Here is a 20,357-nt window from a genome sequence, read left to right on the forward strand (position 1 = left end):
ATATATATATATATATGTATATATATATATATATATATATATATACACAGTATATAAACAAACACAAAATATATAGGCATGTATTACTTTTAATAAGCTTGAGTGAATTTTAACCATTAGCCAAGGTGCACGGTACAAGCTATAGATGATATGGATGCCAAATGTTGATTTAAGATGCATTGAATGAAGCATAGCTCTGACTGATGGAAGATCAATTTTCAGGCATGGATTCATTTTATCATCTATGCAGACCACAGTCATCTAGTCCAGATTGCTATCTTTTATACTTATCTTCTTCCTTTCTTCAACCAGATGGCTGCCCTGATCTGTGCAATGGCAATGGGAGATGCACACTCGGTCAGAACAGCTGGCAGTGTATCTGCCAGACCGGCTGGAGAGGGTCTGGATGCAATGTTGCCATGGAAACTTCATGTGCTGATAACAAGGATAATGAGGGAGGTGAGCAAAAGTCTTCCATTAAAATCCCTAAAGAACAGAAGGTTATATGTTCACTTTAGATCAGAGTGATTTACTGACAAAAATGTGTTATGTTGTACATAAATACTGACTTATAACGTAATCTGGCAAATATATTGTGGTGATCAATAATTTACAATACTGTTCAAAGCTTTCTAGGCTAGTTTGTTGATTTGCAAAGACATGGGGCCACACAGTAGGATGTGATAGTCAAAATGAAGCTGACCAGGATCTTTAAAAGTAAGCTGTGCTTGCCTTAATTTTGATGGCCAAATAAACACAATGTGTGCATATAACCAAAACTTTGTTTTTTTAGTTATGGATAGAATAGGGGAGAATTACAAACTCCTTATGTGTCTAAGTGACTATTACCAACTAGAGTTATCATGAGAGCATGTGGTGAGAGTAAATATCCCAATGGGGAAAACTGTTGCAATGACAACTGTCTATGGGGGTTTTGTCCTCACTTTGTAGAGATTTCCCTTTACTCCCTGTTCCACCTTTCCTCCAAGACATGAAGATAAATCTTCACAGGGTGTCATATATAGCAAATATGACTGTAAAAAAGTAAAACGAAGCCCTTGTACACACGGTCGGATATTCCGATGGACAATGTCCGATAGGGCCGTGTTGTCGGATAATCCGACAGTGTGTGGGCTCCATCGGACTGTTTCCGTCGGAGTATCCGACGGACCAAGTTTTCCAGCTGGGCTATAAAATTTTGCGACAACATGTTCCAATCAGACTTTGTCCGATTGTGTGTAGAGAATTCCGATCGGACAAAGTGCCACGCATGCTCAGATCAAATTCCTAGACCAAAGCTATTAGCTACTAGCCTGAACGTAGTCCCATCGTAACAAAATTACGTCATCACGTTCTGCACGATTGGATTTTCCGACAACTTTGTCCGACTGTGTGTATGCAACGGTTTCGGATAAAATCCGTCGGACAAAATCCAACTGATTTGGTTGTCAGAATGTCCGACCGTGTGTACAAGGGCTAAGAGGGACGCAGATAAGCCTCATAGCATAGTAATGCTTTAATAGTTAAGCACACATAAAAACAGACACAATTGGTAGTACAGTCACATGCAATTCATGTGTGTGAATGGAAGAGATGTATTGTGAGTCATTCAATGAAGCCTCTGATTTTTGGCCACTATGAAATAACATACTACCACTGAAGAACACAGGTTTACTAGGGTTTAGGACCAGAACACACACTTCCACACCAGGCAAAGGTACTCTCACTGCCTCCTGCTCATTTCAAATTGCATCAGCCCCTGACTGCGGCACAGGCCAAAGATCTGAGGCTTCACTGAGTCAGCAGGTGTCATTCAATGTTTCACCGTGTTAGATGTTTGATAGAAATCTACATTTCTGGACAATGTGATTGATGTTGAATTTCTTAAAATAAGGGACTTCTCAAAAAGTATGTTTGTGTGCTTGTATACAGCTTAATTTTTTTGTGAATTAGTAGGGTAAGGGCCAGTATCCAGGAGACCCCCTATTTTTATCTTCCAGATTCCAGATTCCACAAACCCCCAAAACCTCTGAAATGCCTTTGCTGCTGCTTTAACCACTTCAGTCCTGGAAGGAGTTCCCCCCTTCCTGACTAGAACATTTTTTGAGATTTGCCACTGCTTCACTTTAACTGACAATTGTGCAGTCATACGAAGGTGTACCCAAACAAAATTGATGTACTTTTTTCCCCATAAATAGAACTTTCTTTTGGTGGTATTTGAACATCTCTGCGATTTTTATTTTTTGTGCTATAAACAAAAAAATAGCGACAATTCTGAAAAAACATCTATATTTTTTTACTTTTTGCTATAATAAATATCCCCAAAAAATATAAAAAAAACTAATTTCTTCCTTAGTTTAGGCCGATATGTATGATATGATATAAAGGTATTCTTCTACATATTTTTGGTAAAAAAATCGCAAAAAGGAAATATTGATTGGTTTGTGCAAAAATGATAGTGCCTACCAAATAGAGGATAGATTTATGGAATTGTTATTATTAATGTTTTTTTACTAGTAATGGTGGCGATCTGCGATTTTTATTGGGATTTCGGCAGACACTTTTGACACTTTGGGATCGTTGACATTTATACAGTGATCAGAGATAAAAATAGCCACTGATTACTGTATAAATGTCACTGGCAAGGAAAGGGTTAATACTAGGGTACCGTAAGGGGTCAAATGTGTGTCCTAGCAAGTGATTCTAACTGTGGGGGATGGGACTGCCTGAAGGAGGAAACCGATCGCTGTTCATACTTAGTATGAACAACAGAGGTATCTCCTTACCCCTGACAGAACAGAGATCTGTCTGTTTACATTGACAGACCTCCATTCTGTGTCTCTCAGTAGCGATTGTAGGCACCCAGCGAACAACGCGGCTGCCGGTCAAATACACCGGCGCCACATGCGCGCCCCCTAGTGGTCTTAAATCAGCCTCTGTATACCTACAGTGATTTGCCCAGACGAGCCAACCTACCGCAGTTGGTGGCTGGTCGTCTAGTGGTTAAATAATGTAAAAAAATAAAAAAAGAAATGGACACGATCCCCAGATTTGAAAAGACATTGCAACCTTGGATTACTTATTCAATACCAACCATAGGCAAAAATGTATTGCTGCCATGGTAGATTAAACGGTGGGTAACAGTCATTGATTCATTTTAACTTAGGTCACAGCAGTGTCTCTCTGCCTGGCCTTGCGGATTCTTCTTCTCTTCTTTTTTCTTACTTTTCTCTCTCTTTTTCCCCTACCTTTCCTCTTGCTCACTCTTTATTAATTTTCCTTATATATTACCTCCCTTTATGAATGTGAAGCTCTAATCTTTATCCAGATAATAATATCTTTGGTTACACAAAGTAACAGGACAATGATCTTAATAGATCTTACATTTCTATTTCTTTTTTTCTCTCTCTCAAAATAAATAGAGTGTTAAACACTTCTTTTTTTATTTTTCATTATCTTTCTTTTTATCACTCATTATAAATTGTCTTGTTTCATTTTATTGCAAATAATTTCATATTTGTATATTAGCCAAGGAGCTTCCTTTCATTGAACATGTTGTAATCTATTTATGTTATTTGTATATATTCCTTCATACTCCAATAAAATACTTTAGACAAGAAAGTAAAAAAAAAAAAGCTTACCTGCCCCACTGTCTATTACTGTGATCCTCACTCTCTTACAGTAGAATGATCCTCTCACATCTCTCTTTTAGGGGCTTCACATGTCTGTGTCCTCAGCCATGCTATGTGTTTTTTTTTTTCTGTTATGATGCCACACGCACAGCATAGTTCCACCCACCAGGAAACAAATACTGCAGTTGCTGAATTTTAATATTATGATACTTACCTGCCCAGGGATTGCCCCCCCCCCCCCCAGTCGATTTTGGGATTGGCTCTCGGGTGCTGCCGCCGCCATTAGTGGTAAGGTAAACTGGCAGTGAAGGCTTGCTTCTCACAGCTGGCTCCCTACTGCTCATCCACAAAGCATGCTGCGGTTTCTAACTGGCTCGACAGCAGGGGAAGGAGGAGGGGGCTGAACTTCTGAGGGATGGCCCGCGGAGCCATCTCCTGAAAGTAGGAACGGGTACCTATCAAAAACAAATATCTGTTCCCCCTTCCCCCCAAAAGGTGCCAAATGTGGCACCGGAGGAGGGAAAGAAGCAGATATGTGGAGCTTCCACTTTTGGGTGGAACTCCGCTTTAAGGGTTGCATGAAGGAACCACAATGTGGCAAAGGACACTCACAGAAGTGTCAAAATGTGAAAATTCTGCCAGATGCTGCAGCTCTTGAACAAGTGAGTGAAGATCAAATGGATTGTAAAGCAGGACAGGTGATCATAAAGGATCTGATTTTCGATGGTGCTATTTTAAACTTTAAGTTAGTAATAAAGTGAGTTTAAAGATGAAATGCAAGATATGTCACCCAATACCTGTGAGAAACAGCAACATTTACTGCAATACTCAACTTCTCTTCAGTGCTGTCCCCTGCAGACACTCAAACACACAAATCAATTTCTAGCTGCTGGTCTCTACCTGGCTGAATGAAGCCCCAATTCAGCCACTTTCCGTGAGGCCATGGCATCAAGGACCTGGATACCCCCATGCAGTCTGGGATCCCAAGTGAGTATGTAGCTGAATAATCTTCAAAATCTTCATGATAAAATTATGTCAAAATTGACTAGAATCCCAAAGGAATGTTTGTGTAATGTAAAATCCATGCCATGAAGAATGAAGGCAAGCCCTAAGAAGAATTAGGTCCTAAAAATGCACTATGAATGTATATTATAAGACTTGAAGTATCCTTATTGTGATATGGCGTGTTTTTCAATGACACACCACTTTAGGCCACACCCACAAAGAATTACACCCATCATGGCAGGTATTTTCTTCTGGGAAAGATTTTATCGTGAAGGACAATTTTAGTCAAGGTAGATAGGCCTAACCATTGTATTTTATCTAGGCGAATAGGTGGGTGCTGAGATTGTAAGTGAAATAATGTGAGGTAGTTTATGTGTAGATTGTTCTTGCACTTCCTTGCAGTGCAGAACAAAAGGTAGCTCCAAGAACAGATGGTCAGTAACATGTGAAAACTGCACTTTGAGCACTTTGAGCACCAAACAATTAATAAAAAGGTCTTAGCAACAAATAATAAAAAAAGAACAAAAACAAAACAAAACAAAAAAACACCCCTGAAACCATGAAAGAAAACCCCACATTATTTTGAATCTGTGCAGCAACCCAAAAGGCCCTATGAACATATAATAATGACCTATATAGCCTCTAAATATATATCATAATATAAGAGAGCACCAAAATCCCTTTACATGAAAAAAAGGCTTTTTTAAGGTCAGCCTTGCAACAGGGACACCACAGTTTCCAAAACATATCTCCTAAATACTGATGAATTATAATAAGTCTGGGAGTCTACAGTGTCTCCTTCTGATAACCATGGTCTTGTGTGGACATTTTCTCTGCAATATAGGTGCAGCAATACATGACATTTCATATATATTGAAATGCCAGTAGATCAGAATGAGACATTTTGTATGTCTGTAATATCATGTTGTTTTTTTGTTGTTGTTATGTCTCTTGAGTAGAAGGCTTACAATCAAACCAGGCTATAATACTACCAGAACACATAATATAAACATTTTAAGCATACTGGTTCAGTTAAAAGAATGTTAAAAAAAAATAGCGGCCATTTGCTCCAGAGTGACTGTACTTGGGTCACATAATCTTGCATGCAGGAATAGTTATTGAGCTTGACTTTGTTTATGTTACAAGCAAATAGAAGATCAGACAGACCATCTGCTTTGGATGCCAGTGTGCCATTAATATACAAACATTTTGTTTTCCAAAATTCTGCCTTAACTAATCCATCTTATGTGCTACCATTTGAAGCTAAAATTATTCCTCTGTGCACTGTAATTCAGCAAACTGTATCCTCATAAAAATGAAAATCTGTTAAGAGCTTACATGGGACCTTTCATTAGGTCAGTGGTGTGAGAAGTGGGGTCTCAGGAAAGTACCGTACCGAATAGCCTTTAGTGGTCAGTGGATCTTATTGCTGAAATCATCAGAAGGCGGCAGAACAGTTCTCTCTGCCAATAACAACCAAACATATTCTTTTTTTAATAGCAGTGCAGTATGAGAAACAAAAGTAAGAATAATGTTGCTATAAGCAACAAGAACAATTTCTCTTACCAATTATTTAATGAAATAAGGACCATTGTTAAAAACCATTTGCTGATCAGGCCTTTCCTGGAACTTTTTGTTTACAAGTTTGAATTAGTATTTTTTCTAGAAAATTACTCAGAATTTTCAAACATTATATATATATATATTTTTAGGAGAGTCCCTAGAGAATACAATGGCAATCGTTGCATTATTTTATGTCACACAGTATGTGCACAGTGGTCTTTAAAACTGAATTTTTGGGGAAAAAAATACACTTTAAAGAATTAAAAAAACACTAAAGTTAGCCCAATTTTTTTGTATAATGTGAAAGATGATTTTTACAGGTTACATGTTTAGAGTTACAGAAGAGGTCTAGTGCTAGAATTATTGTTCTTGCTCTAACAATTGCGTCGATACCTTACATGTGTGGTTTGAACACTGTTTACATATGTAGCAACGTAAGTATGCGTTAGCTTCTGTGCTTTACTTTTTATTTCCCTAACTTATTTTCCTTTTTTTTGTTTTTCCACTGTCCCTTTATTTTTTATTTTTTGATCACTTTTATTCCTATTAAATGAACGTAAATATTCTTGTAATAGAAATAAGCATGACAGGTCCTCTTTATTGAGAGATCTGGGGTCAAAAAGACCCCAGATCTCTCATTTACCCTTAGGCCCCTTTCACACGGGCATCGTCAGTTTAGCCACGTTCAAAACGTATAAGTTATCTTCTGTTGCTTCATCTGTCTTCATTTCCATTAGCTCTGGTCCACACTGGAGCATTTTGACATGTGATTTGGCATGTCAAATCGCATGTCAAATCAGCAGCATATGCAGTCAATGGCACCGTCCTACACCAATTTCAAAAAGTAGTTTCTGTACTACGTTTTGTGAATTTGGGCTGCGATTTACATTGACATCTGTGCAGTGTGTTATGTTTGCTATGTTCGTTTAGTTCATATGTTTTCATAGCATAAAAAGACACAAATGCACATGATATATTGAAAACATTTATTATTCTGCATAACCAGTTTACGTAGGAACGTATATTCAAAATGCAAAAACCGTATGGAAATTAAAAGTTTTTCCACTTTACTTTTTTTTCTTTTTATTTGTCAAAGCTTTAACAAAGCTTAGCCACTTCAGCCCCGGACCATTTTGCTGGCCAAAGACCAGACCACTTTTTGCGATTCGGCACTGCATTGCTTTAACTGACAATTGCGCGGTCATGCGACGTGGCTCCCAAACAAAATTGACATCCTTTTTTTCCCACAAATAGAGCTTTCTTTTGGTGGTATTTGATCACCCCAAGTGGACGTGCACTTGGATGTGCTGTTTCCTCCACAGACTGGGATTGGCCTTCTCCCTCTTGAATGTTGGCTTGTTCACCTCCCTGCATGGCTTTTGCCTCATTAAGGTTTTCTTCAGAGTTGTCCTCACTCTCTGATATTTTTTTTGTAATTGTATTTTTATTAGTTCAAAAATAAACCAGAAATACAGCAGCATGCAGAATGTGCATCTCAAAATGCCAAAGGCATAAAAACATGAAGCATAATCAAGAACATACGGAATGTCAAATGCTCAGCACATATAACACTTAAAGTAAAAATAAGGGATTGTAGAAAGTACATAGTATAGGGTACATAGAGTAGACTAGCATCCAGTTTTGGGATGACATACAAAGGAGCATAATAAGAGCATATTTTTTTTTTCTATTGTCACATCTGACATAGTTAAACCTGTTAAACTTACCTAATCAAGTACATTACATGACACATTTTTTTTCTATATTTTTCTGCCACCCCATTTTGCATTGACACACCTAAATACTCATACCTTTAAGTGGGCATACCAATATTTTGCACCAATTTCACACAGACTAACCACATTATCCCCAACATTAACCCCCCTGACGGTATTCCCGAGTCTGGCTCAGGGTGGAATTTTTATACCAAAAGCGGTAACCCCGAGCCAGACTCAGGACCGCATCACTGGATCCAGGAGGATGTTTACTTACCTTCTCCCTTGGATCCAGCGATATCCCCGCGCTGTACGAGCGAGCCATGTCTCACTTGATCTATCACGGAGCCGATCTTTGTGCCCTGTGAGCGTTGCGACGCACGGGGACGGAGATCGGCGCCAAATTCAAAAAGTGCAACACACAGTATACATACAGTATAAAGTAATCTTACGGATTATATTGCTGTATGTAATTATTTCACATCCCCTTTGTTCCTAGTGGTCTGCCCAGTGTCCTGCATGCAGTTTTATATAATAAAAACTGTTCTTTATGCCTGGAAACTGGAGATTGTCCATAGCAACCAAAACTGTCCCTTTACATCAAAAATTATTTTAGACCAGCTAGAAAACAGCGATAATAAATTGTAATCACTTGCAGAATTGAGCAACAGCGATTTGTGGGAAGATCCGTCATCAAAAACTGAAAAGTAATGACAGTGACAATTCTGCAACTGAGCACATTTCAGTGTTTTTGATTTGATTACATTATTGAATAATTTTTATTATTGTTATATTATTATTTGGTACAATTATTTATAATTATTTATTATTTTATAATTTATGATTTCCTTTTTCAAATTTTATCATACCCAGGATGCCTGCTAGACTCTGGTTTGGACAGATTTAAGTGAGTTATTGCTAAGATTTACAGGACTACAATATAAAACGCCAAATTTTCATGCAAAATAAGTGTACCGCTTTTAGCACCTAAAATCGGAAATAATCGTACTGCCAGGTAGGTTAACAATCCTCCATGAGATACCTTCTCCTACTCAATCTACCTTTCCTATACCAACCCAAAACTGATTACTACACCCACAAACCTCTCTATTCTATGCCCAGGCTCCCACCAATAGTTGCTCTGGTCTCCATCCCTCATTCATACACTTACTCCACACTCGGTAGATGCCACCCATTCACTTAGGCCCCATGATTTGCTCTATGCATACCTCTACATAAGCACCTAAGAGACCCCATCCATCTCATGACCGTAACCTACCAATCCTCCACCCAGCGAACTCTTGTAGTTCTTGCTGACTTATCCGGATCTCCCTATTCCAAAGGCTTTTCTAGCTGGTCTATTTTCACCTTCTGGATTCGACCCACTTACAACTTCCCTCTCTCTCCCCCCCACTCTACCCTCCCCCATCCCTCAATCTTCCACCCTACTTCCCCTCACCCAGCCTCTCACCCGATACTGTCCTATACCTAGCGCTCACACAATCTCCACACCCGTCTTACCTTAATTACACCCAATCCCTTCCCCCATAGTTGTCCATCTCTCACCCCCCAACCCCCTTTGACTACTCATAGCGTGATCAAAAACCCTATTAATCTGCTATCTCCACTCAATCCTATCCCTCCCACTTCTAGCACAGTTGGAAATGGCCCAACCTGGGAACGCACCCATTATCTTATCACTTAGGATAATATGCTTAAATTCAAAAGGCCTCAACATACCGGAGAAGAGGTCGCAAATCTTAGGCAACATGTACTCCATGAAGGTGACTTTATATTCCTACAAGAGACTCACTTCAAATCAAAAACCATACCCAAATTATAAAACCACCACTTGCCCCACGTGTATCACTCCACCTCCCCCACATTTAAAACCATGGGAATATCCATTTTAGTGTCAACACCTCCCAAGTCCCATTGTTCCGAAATATTACCCACCTACTGTCATCCTTCCAAACTGGTATTCTGATTCTGGGAGGTGACATCCCACTTGACCCTCTCATAGACACCTCCACAGGCACATTCCACCTTCCATATAGCGCACTATGACAAATCAAACTTTCACTCTCCCTACATGACTCGTGGGAAATCTTACACCCCCACAACAGACATTAAACATTTTTCTCAACCCCCACAACAAATACTCACGCCTTGACTATATTTTTCTTAGCCAACCTGACCTGCCTTATCTATCCAAAGCTAAAATAAAACTGATGTTCAGTTCAGATCATCTCCCAATCACCCGCCGTTTAACTTTCCCAGAACATGCCCACACATCCAAAATCTGGAGACTCGATTCAGCTCTCCTGACTGACAAAGAAAGAGTCACTAAACTCTGTACCACTATCTCCAACTATTTCCAGGACAATGACATCCCTGACACATCATTCCTTACTCAATGGGAAGCGCATAAATGCGTTATATGGGGAAGACTAATTTCCCACGCTGCTGCACTAAAGCGAGATAAACAGAAACTAGTTAGTAATTTCCTTGTTAAAATACAAACACTAGAAACATCACAAAAACGCAACTTAGTGCAACATATCCACCAAGAACTGACATGAACTCATAAACTTCTACTAGAAGAACTAGGTCAAAAGATGAGGAAAAAATATACTCTCTCTCAGAAACGCTTCTATGAATAAATTTCACCACCTATTGACACAAGCCTTCTGCTTGAAAAAAGACAAAATAACAGTACACCAGCTACAGACTCCATCAGGTAACACACTAAAAAGTAATCCGAACATAGTACAAGCTTTCAAACACTTTTATGCAAACCCATATAACCTCTCCACCACAGAAACGCAAACACCCACCCCCAACTCCCAGATCTACGCTTATACAGAACTTCCTGGAAAAAACACTGCCCCAAACTATTCACTTCAGACACTTCAATAGACCTAGATCACCCAATCACTGAACAAGAATGGGACAAGGCTTTCAAACATCTGAAACCGGGCAAGAGCCCAGGCCCAGACGGCCTATCGGCCGTTTACTACAGAAGCTTCTCGGAAGTTTTATCAACCCACTTTCTTAAAACGTTCAACTCGCTATCTGCAACCACCCCACTTTCCCCAGGTTTACTTGAAGCACATATTTCATTTATACCCAAAGATGGAAAATACCCCACCCAAATGGCAAATTACAGAAAAATTTCCCTACTGAATGTAGACATTAAAATATTTGCCAAAAAACTAGCCAACTGTTTATTTCCTTTCCTCCCCTCCATTATTTCACGTGACCAAGTGGGTTTTATCCCTGGAAGGAAGGCCAGGGATAATACGATTAAAGCAATCAACCTACACCATCTACTGACCTCCTCCAATCAAGGCATTTTTTTTCCTATCCTTTGACATGGAGAAGGCATTTGACAGGGTGGCCTGGGACTATATGGAAGCAGTACTTAGATTCATGGGTTTGGGTAATCCCTTGTTAAGCTTCATAATGGCCTTATACACCAATCCCATAGCCTGGGTCTGGGTCAACGGACTCCTGTCAAATGCCTTCCCCATTCGTAATGACATGAGCCAGGGATACCCTCTCTCTCCTCTGTTTACACTCACACTAGAACCCCTCCTACGCAGTCTCAAGTCCAACCCCAATATTAGAGGGATACATACATTTGACAAGGAATACAAACTGGCAGCCTTCACCGATGATATACTTCTCTTTCTTACATTACTGCACATCTCACTTTCCAACCTACTGTCAGAATTCAGCCACTTTAGACTAATCTCTAACTTTAAATTACATTTCTCCAAGTCTTGCATTCTGAACATCTGTTTACCCAAACAGAGCAGCCATATTAAAAAATTAATGCTCTACTACGCTTACTCTATATACTACAAACTGTCCCAATCCTTAGCCCCAATACTTTGTTCAGTAATTACAAATGTCTATGCACCAAATTCCTTTGGGGAAACAATAGACCAAGAATTAGCTATCAGCACCTGTCTCTGCCGAAACAGAAAGGAGGGATTGGGCTTCCAGACCTCAAAAATTATTACAATGCATGCCACCATTCCAGAGTTCTAGATTGGAAAATTCATCAGGAATACAAAGATTGGATTACCATTAAATCTTCATTCATCTCCTCCCCCCCTCCACCAACTACTATTCAAGGTCTCCAGACCCCTATTGCCTTTTGAAACATTATGCAGAAAGCAATCCTCCCAAAGCTACTTAATCTCCACAGTGCACTCGCTTTTATTCTCGGATGTCCCTTCCAATATGGGCCTTGCTTGAAAAACATGGGAAAGGGATCTCTCTCTATCCATGTCACTGGAAGAATGGGAATGAGTCTACCTGAATATCCACAAGGATCCGTAAACCTTTCCACACAGGAAAATGGTTACAAAGTCCAATCACGCTGGTACTTACCCCCTTTTTTAATAAGGATAGCCACACTGGCCTTGCCCAATGGGTCAGAGGCCACATAGGAAGTAAGGAAATATTTTGATGCAAATTTCATTGAATCCCCAGCACAAAAGTGGGTCACCTGGACCATGACCACATCTGCACCAGACATTTGAACGTCTTTAAGAGCAAGCCATCTCTTTTGGATGGAGTTCTGATCCTTAACATTATGAGAAATGAATCCTAATGCCATAACAAATTAACAATATAACAGCTAATCAAAGCAATGAACCCATGAAACCATATTGCTACAAATGTGTGTAGAAACCAATACTGTGGAAAGGATATGCATTCAACAAACTGCAGGGAAAACAAAAATGAAAATGTATAATAAATAGAAGGACCCATGTGAGCTCTAAAAAAACAAAAAAAATTCAACAAAAAAATTAGGCCTGAGAGGTAATTGCATCTTAGGAGTCCATGCATGACCTAAGTCTTGGACGGAGTGGGGCAACACGGGAGCCCCGTCAGATGGAAATGTGAGGGGGATGAATCCACCCTCTCTCCAGCAGGTATGAAGCATGAAAAAAAGAAGAAAAAACGATATCCCTTGTGTATGGCTAAAAGTATCCCCAAACAGGGGATCAACACAACCTGAAGTTCAGGACAAAAAAAACATTATGAAGACAATATGTAAGCAATCACGCTTGGAGTTTGGAACCACTAACAGCAGTCAAAATTTCAAGGGGGTCGCCTGGAGGTTTGAGAAAGTTGTGGAGTAGAGAAGGATTTCTTCTGTTTCCCCTGAACAGGGATCCAGAGCCAGTTTGGCGTGGTTGGATCTGGTCGACCAGATGGAGCAGGGGGAAGCAGGACATCCTCTGACACTTTTATGAAGACATTTTCTTCATGGAGATAATGGAGGCAGTGTTGGAATCTATCCCGGGAAACAATCAGGTGAAATGGAAAGCCCCAGTAGTATTGGATGCAATGGTTTTGCAAATAGATGGTAAATGGGTGAAGATGTTTGCGCTTGCCGAGAGTGATATGAGAAAGATCACTAAAGATCTGGAGCTTAGGGCCCTTGTGCTCGATCAATTTTTTGTTGCATGTGGCACGTGTTAATGTCTCTTTGCTATCATAAAAATGAAATCAAACGATAACATCCCTGGGCCTGGCTCCAGAGGGTGGCTTTGGGCATACAGCGCTAGATTGTCAAATTTAGTTTACAATGCAGCTGCACGTTCCCCTATTTGAGTAATTACCCCCCAGTAATTCCTGAGAGATTTCACAAAGTGTTAGCTGATGAAGGATTGATGGATTGAGATTTTCATCCAGCAGTTCAGGGGTTAAGACAGCCTGTGTAGATTTCGACCCCTAGAAGATGATCCATGATGTAGAACAGGTCCGTGGGCATAGGCAAGGCCTGGGATTGAGCCCTAGTAAGAAGCCGATCCATGGCTGTCTGGTATTGTGGGTCTTGCGGCGGCTGGTAGTAATGTTTTTGCTGGCCGATTTCACCCATGGGGTGCCAAGGGCAAGCAAGGAGTAGTATAGCTTACCACCGGAGCGAATGTAGTAGGATTGAAGCAGAGCAGGGGTCTGGAGAGCAGATGGGATCCAGAGCTCAGTCCTCTCTGAGATATTTTATGATGTACTAAAAACAAAAAGGAGGAACATTTGGTAACAAAACCTTACCATATGGAGACCTACTTTTGTGGAACATCTAAGCGTTACTTACAGCCCAACGTCCATGACTTTCCTAGGAAGAACAACATTTATTTATTTTTGGTAGCTGTGGACATGCTTGCACTCTCTGCCTTCTCCTTCAAATCTTTTCACAAACGGTCTCTGAGAGAACACCATCTTGTGTTAATTACAAATACTGTAAGACACATTGAGAAATATTATGAGTAGAAAGTGGTAAAGAAAAAAACCTATAACTGATAGGACTCCATAGTCTGTGGAGGAGTCAGTATGCCCTTGGCTATTCCTGATATTAAACATCATGTGCACAGAATGCTGTCAACATATTCAGATGGACAGCAAGGCATCATTGCAGTACTAAGTTGGAATATGTTGAATATGTTTATGCTTAGGTCACCACAAACTCAGCATGCAACAAGGACAACAATAGGCACAGAAATGATGTCCTTTCTTCGACAAGGTGCACACTTCATCAGGCAGGTCATAAAGAAAGTGCACTGGCCTCAAATTTAGATGTATTACTACAAAAGGTAAATAACAATACATACAATGCAGAGTGCTACATGTTTTGGCTCTGCTGCTGTGAGAGACTGAACAGTACATTACTCACATGTCATATACATAGTAGCCCTACTTTTCTAGATGAAACAATACTGTCATGATTCCATAAAAATACTGACAAGAATGCATGCTGCACTTATGCAACACTTACAACCTATCTTATGGTGGTCCAATTTGGTGTCACAATGTTATAGATTTCTTACAGGTTTATTAGCTGCTACTGGTAGACATCTTTGGATCTTTGGCCATGTTTCTCCAAGGGGATGTATTCCCTATTGTACAACCACTACCTGGGTCATAGGTTGACTTCACATATACTTAAAAAAAAATTAATTTATCCCAAATCTTAACAGAGCATAGGTTGACAGACATTGTCCGTTAATATCCATTACTGTCTGTTTTTACAGCTCTCCATGTATCCTTGTACATAAAAAAAAAAAAAAGGATGGTAACGGATATTCATCCGTAAACACCCGATTTTCCATAGGAATGCATTGTCATCTGTTAGTCAACTGTTGACAGATGGATGAAAAATGAATAGATGGTTTGATCGTGTGAAAGGGGCCTTAAAAGCAAAAAAAGACACTTTGACTAAGCCTAGCCATCGGCTGCATCAGATCAGTTCCGGGCTTACCGACGGCTCCAGTAAGCTCGGAAACTAGCGGGAAGTGGCGGGGTGGGGGACCACTTTAAAACTGATGCTGAGACACTCACAGCCACAGAGTTATGGCAGCTGGCTGCTGCCATAACAACGGTATTTAACATCAAAGTCATGACGTAAATGTACTATGGACGGTCAGTAAGTGGTTAAAAGGGTGTTAAAGTAAAATGATAGCTTTCATTTGACTTTAAATAGTCTGTTTGGTCCAAGTTGGCCTAAACAAACTATTTCCATTACATTACTTTGAGGCTGCTGTGTTTGCTTTATCATATTGTAGTATTAGCTGCGTATGCTGCTTGAACAAAGTAGAGTCGGCCTGAATGCTTTTTGGGATGCCATTTGGGAGAAGCCTTGTATTTATATAAATGAATACCAGGTTTCCTTTGATTGGTTGAGGTGGAGAGGTCAGCAGATGATGTCACAATTTCCACCTCGGTCAATCAGCGGAAGCCTCATTTTCATTGATAAAATTACAAGGCTTGCCCGGAATGATGGAGAAGCATTTAGGCCAACTTTTTTTTGTTCTGGCAGCAGATGAAAAGTCGTCCATACTTCTGCTGGAACACAGTGCCACATAATGTATGTAGCTAATTCTACAACAGTATGATACAGTGCACACATTTGCTGCATTGTAATGTAATAGAAATAGTTGTTGTAACTGAAACTATTTAAAGTTGAGAATTTTACTTTAAACCTAAAGAATAAATTTATTATATTGCAGCTTAGCGAACCTTAGATGTGGTGGCTGTTTTGTTTTTTAAGGTGTTCTTTATTTATTTCTACCTGTTAAGCCAGCTATTAAATCTGTTTTTTTCAACATTCTTCACATTGTCCAGCAAAAGTATTAGTTAAATGGTTGGTAAAAAAAAAATTACATTAACAGGGGTGCTTATAATGGTCAGCTTTTATTCATTTATGTAAAACCTGTATTCCAAAAAGGAAGAAACTGCTGTAACTGAGTTTGGCTTTATTTTGTCAATAAAGCCCATCTAAATTTGCTGGTGTCTAAGACTACCCTCTCTCCATATTGACAATGCTGCTGTCCTATAGTGATCTTGCTCTTCTAGTGAAGATACCCTAGGATGGGAACAGGGTTACTAGCTGGATCGCCAGTTAAAAATAAAGGAGACGAATGTAGCCATCACATTTAAAGATTGGTTACCTGAAATATATTACATTTTATTTTTGGGTTTAATACCACTTTAATATGATGGTTGCCGGAAAAAGTAGTACAGCAGAAAAGTGATATGTCTTCCAGAGATGACTAATCTCAAACTATGGTCTTTAATGTTGGACAGTTAATTAGTTATAAAAAAAAACTCATATCCCTTTTAATGTAAAATATATAAGTAAGTGTACGCTTGGTAAATTGACAGGGTGTATCTAGTGAACTCCATTAGGGTGCAACATCTAGATCAAACTACATGTTACAAAGAGATGTTCACAGGGACTTCCAGCGAGAGTGCAGCTGTGATAAAATGTAACCTTTCTAAAACAAGCCGATTTAGTATAGAAAATGTTGAAAGTCTTGTCTTAGATCTTGAGTTTTTACAAGGCCTGATTTAATGGAAGTCCAATTCCTGTTAGGAGGCTGCAGAATATGTGACCACCTTCCTGTTTAAATTGAATTTTGAATATACTGTGGTTAACTATGTCTTATTATGAGTACAGCATGTAATAAAAGGAAAACTTACTTTTGATAATGTTGGTACATATTCATTTGGCCCAGCAAGCGGGTTGTTTTGCACTAGAAGATTTCCTCAATGTCTAAAAAAGGAAACCCTTTGATGGAATCATCACTACCTCAGTCACATGAAATTTTCTTTATGCTGTCTTATTTTAGTGGCAGTTGGAATAGATTTTGCTGTAGTGAAGAGGTAGAGAGAGAATAGTGAATGAAAAAGCCCAATGACCCACAGGTCTTAAAGGCAAATCTAGGAGCTTTGTTGGGACTATCCTTCAGGCACCAAATATGTACAAAGAACCTAGGAGTATATATATCTGCCTGCAGGTACAATTTATTATTTATAAATGTTGATACCACAAGGACATATCTTAGCATGAGAAATCTTCTTCACAAAACAGTTGACAAAAATTGGATAGACTAATTAGTGATTCACAAAAATTGACAGTTTTGTCCAAATGGCAATTAGCTGTGTGCTATTACTAATGGTGTTATTTAAATAGCTATACAGCATGGGGCCAACATTTTACTAGTTCAATGTGTAGCGTTATAAAGTAATGTTTAATAGAATCAGCACATTTTAAGCACAAAATAAAGAAGAAAACTGAATAGTTTGAGGTCAAATGTCAGACAGAAGGGGTGAAATAAAAAGTAAGTGTTGCATATCAGAAGTCTTCTAAAGGGTCATATTTATGTATATTCCTACTGCATTCAGGAAAATTAATGAATGTTAAACATTTGAACTGAACAAATAAACAAATCTGCTGACTAATGAAGTGTAGCCATGGCACCACGTCTTTTACATTCTATTGTTCTGCATTATTTTCACTTTTATTACAGAATGCAACCAAACTAAAACAAATATTTCAGGAAATCCATGGTCTGAGACCACTGGCAAACAATGCTTTAACTCAATATTTGGCCTCCTCTATGAGCAATATGTTCTTGTTGCCCATAGCAATATCATATGAGCTTCTCTCTTTGCTTATCCAATCGTAATCAGCAATTTTTTTTTATGTACAATAGCTTTAACAGAATATTCACCAAATCAGTCTTTGCTTTATTTCTTACTCAGAGTGCAACATTGTCACCCTAGGGTATCATTAACACAGGTTTAGTGATCCATACACCAATGTGAAGGACAGTCTTCAGTCACCCCGGATGCATTCGTGTCTAGATCAGGAAGCATATTGGGGCTACAGAACACCTCTTCCTCCTCCCCTTATCTATATATAACAAATAAAGAGGAACTCTAGTTCACAGATGTGAAGATAAAACTGCCTAAGATAAATGATGCAGAGTGCACAGGAACTTATGGCTCACTGGATTTCTTGCAGGATAACATGCATTTTTGGCATTTATAAAACAGACATATCAAAATGCTTTCAGTTGTATATTTAAAAGACCAAAAGGGAACTGGGGTTATGGCTGTAGCTAGATGCCATAACCCCAGTATTTTCTTTTCCCTTAGGCACTGGTCTTTCAGATAAAGGTGATCCCTGCTGCGGATTCGGCTCAAGATCACTTTTTGAAGTGAAGGGGGAGGTGCCCTGTCACTTCCAGGTGGTCCCCGGGCTTACGTTATCCCTTGCTGAGCTCAGGAACCATCTAGTTCCAGCAGTATATAAACAAAAAAGTCAGTGCTACTAAACATACATCATAGATAGCAGAGCTCCCAGGTGCTTGATCCACAGTTGTTGGCTGAGTAAGGAAATGAGGAAAAAATGATCCGCATTCCGGTGATTGCTCTTAAAAAAAAAGTAGTATTTATAAACAAGCCACAGTGACCAAACGCAAAAAAAAAAAGTTTGGCAGTTTGGCAGTTTTGGCATAAAAATAAGCAATTGCAAGATGTCCACCACTCATCTTTATGAGGACCACTCTCACTCCTGGGAGCACGGGAGTGATGTCATGATGTAACTTCCAATTCTCTGGCCAAGTAAATCTGTTTTTTTGGGGGGTTTATTAAAGCAAAGGGTCATTTTTTGCTTTTAAGGGTAGAGGAGAGACTTGTTTTTTTTTTAGACCTCAGATCTCTCCATATAGAGGACCTGTTGTATTGTTATCACAAGGAATGTTTACATTCATACTTCCATTTTTTTTTTTAAAGGGACAGTGTAAAAATTAAAAATGTGATAAAAAAAAAAAAGTGGAAAGTGTCCTTGTACCTGCATGCTTGCACGCAGTAGTGAACGCATACATAGATCACGCCTACACCACACATGAGGTATCACTGTGAACATCTGAGTAAGAGCAATAATTCTAGCACTAAACCTCCTCTGTAACTATAACCTGGTAACATGTAGAAATTTTGAAAGCGTAGCCTATGGAGATTTTTATCAGCTTGCTGACCGCTGCATGCTGATATATATCTGCACTATAGCAGCGGTGGGTAAATGGGCATACCTGTATATCCCCTTTGATTGGAGGGGTTAGTGGCCATGCACCCAGCACATACAGCATGACCATGCCTGCGGGACCCGCAGATCGTGTCACAGAGATGCAGAACGGGGAAGTGCCTATGTAAACAAGCCATTCTGTCTTGTGTCATGACAGAGATCACTGCTCCCTGTCATCGGGAGCAGTGATCGCTGTCATGTGAGTTGTAGTTCATCCCCCTACAGTTAAAATCACTCCCAGGACACACTTAAACCCTTGATTGCCCCCTTGTGTTTAACCCCTTCCCTGCCAGTCATTTACACATAAATAACAATGGTTCCAAAATAGTGTCAAATATGTCCGATGTGTCCGCCATAATGTCGTAGTCATGATAAAAAAAATGCAGATCGCCGCCATTACTAATAAAAAAAATTAATAAGAAAAATGCCATAAACCTATCCCCTATTTTGTAGATGCTATAACTTTTGTGCAAACCAATCAATATATGCGTATTGCAATTTTTTTACCAAAAATATGTAGAAGAATATATAGTGGCCTAAATTGAGGAAAAAAATTGTTTTTTTTTTAATATATTTTTGGGGGATATTTATTATAGCAAAAAGTAAAAAATATAGCTTTTTCTTCAAAATTGTTGCTTTTTTTGTTTATAGCGCAAAAAATAAAAATCGCAGAGGTGATCAAATACCACCAAAAGAAAGCTCTATTTGAGGGAAAAAAATATGTCAATTTTGTTTGGGTGCAACGTCCCATGACTGCACAATTGTCAGTTAAAGCAACGCAGTGGCAACTCGCAAAAAGTGCTGTGGTCGGGAAGGGGGTAAAATCTTCCAGGGCTGAAGCGATTAAGTACCATAGTACGTAGTACATACAATGTATGTTTTTCAGGAAGCTGTGATTTTAACAATACTTAAAACAAAACATAAAAAAAGTTTGTTAAATTGCTGGCAAAATAACAGCTCCCAGTTGCTTCCTTCTGTTTGCAAACAAATGGCTGGAGATTACATTCATCTCTATCAGGCCTTCACCCCAGATGAAAATGTGTTATAGATGTT

General features: G+C 39.2%; 1 protein-coding gene across 3 annotated transcripts in view; it reads left to right on the forward strand.

The window, feature by feature from the left end:
- The window catches only part of TENM2 (teneurin transmembrane protein 2), a 1,738,186-nt gene that overhangs the window by 1,470,787 nt on the left and 247,042 nt on the right, over window positions 1–20,357 (forward strand). For all 3 annotated transcript variants that reach the window (XM_077473475.1, XM_077473476.1, XM_077473477.1), the window contains one exon: window positions 313–459. In XM_077473475.1, coding sequence (XP_077329601.1) covers window positions 313–459 — 147 coding nt within the window. The remainder of the gene's footprint in view (window positions 1–312; window positions 460–20,357) is intronic.

This window comes from Lithobates pipiens, unplaced genomic scaffold, assembly GCF_037356315.1.
Source record: "Lithobates pipiens isolate NorthernLeopardFrog02 unplaced genomic scaffold, aLitPip1_a1.2 Scaffold_8, whole genome shotgun sequence".
In the NCBI taxonomy this organism is placed as follows: Eukaryota; Metazoa; Chordata; class Amphibia; order Anura; family Ranidae; genus Lithobates; species Lithobates pipiens.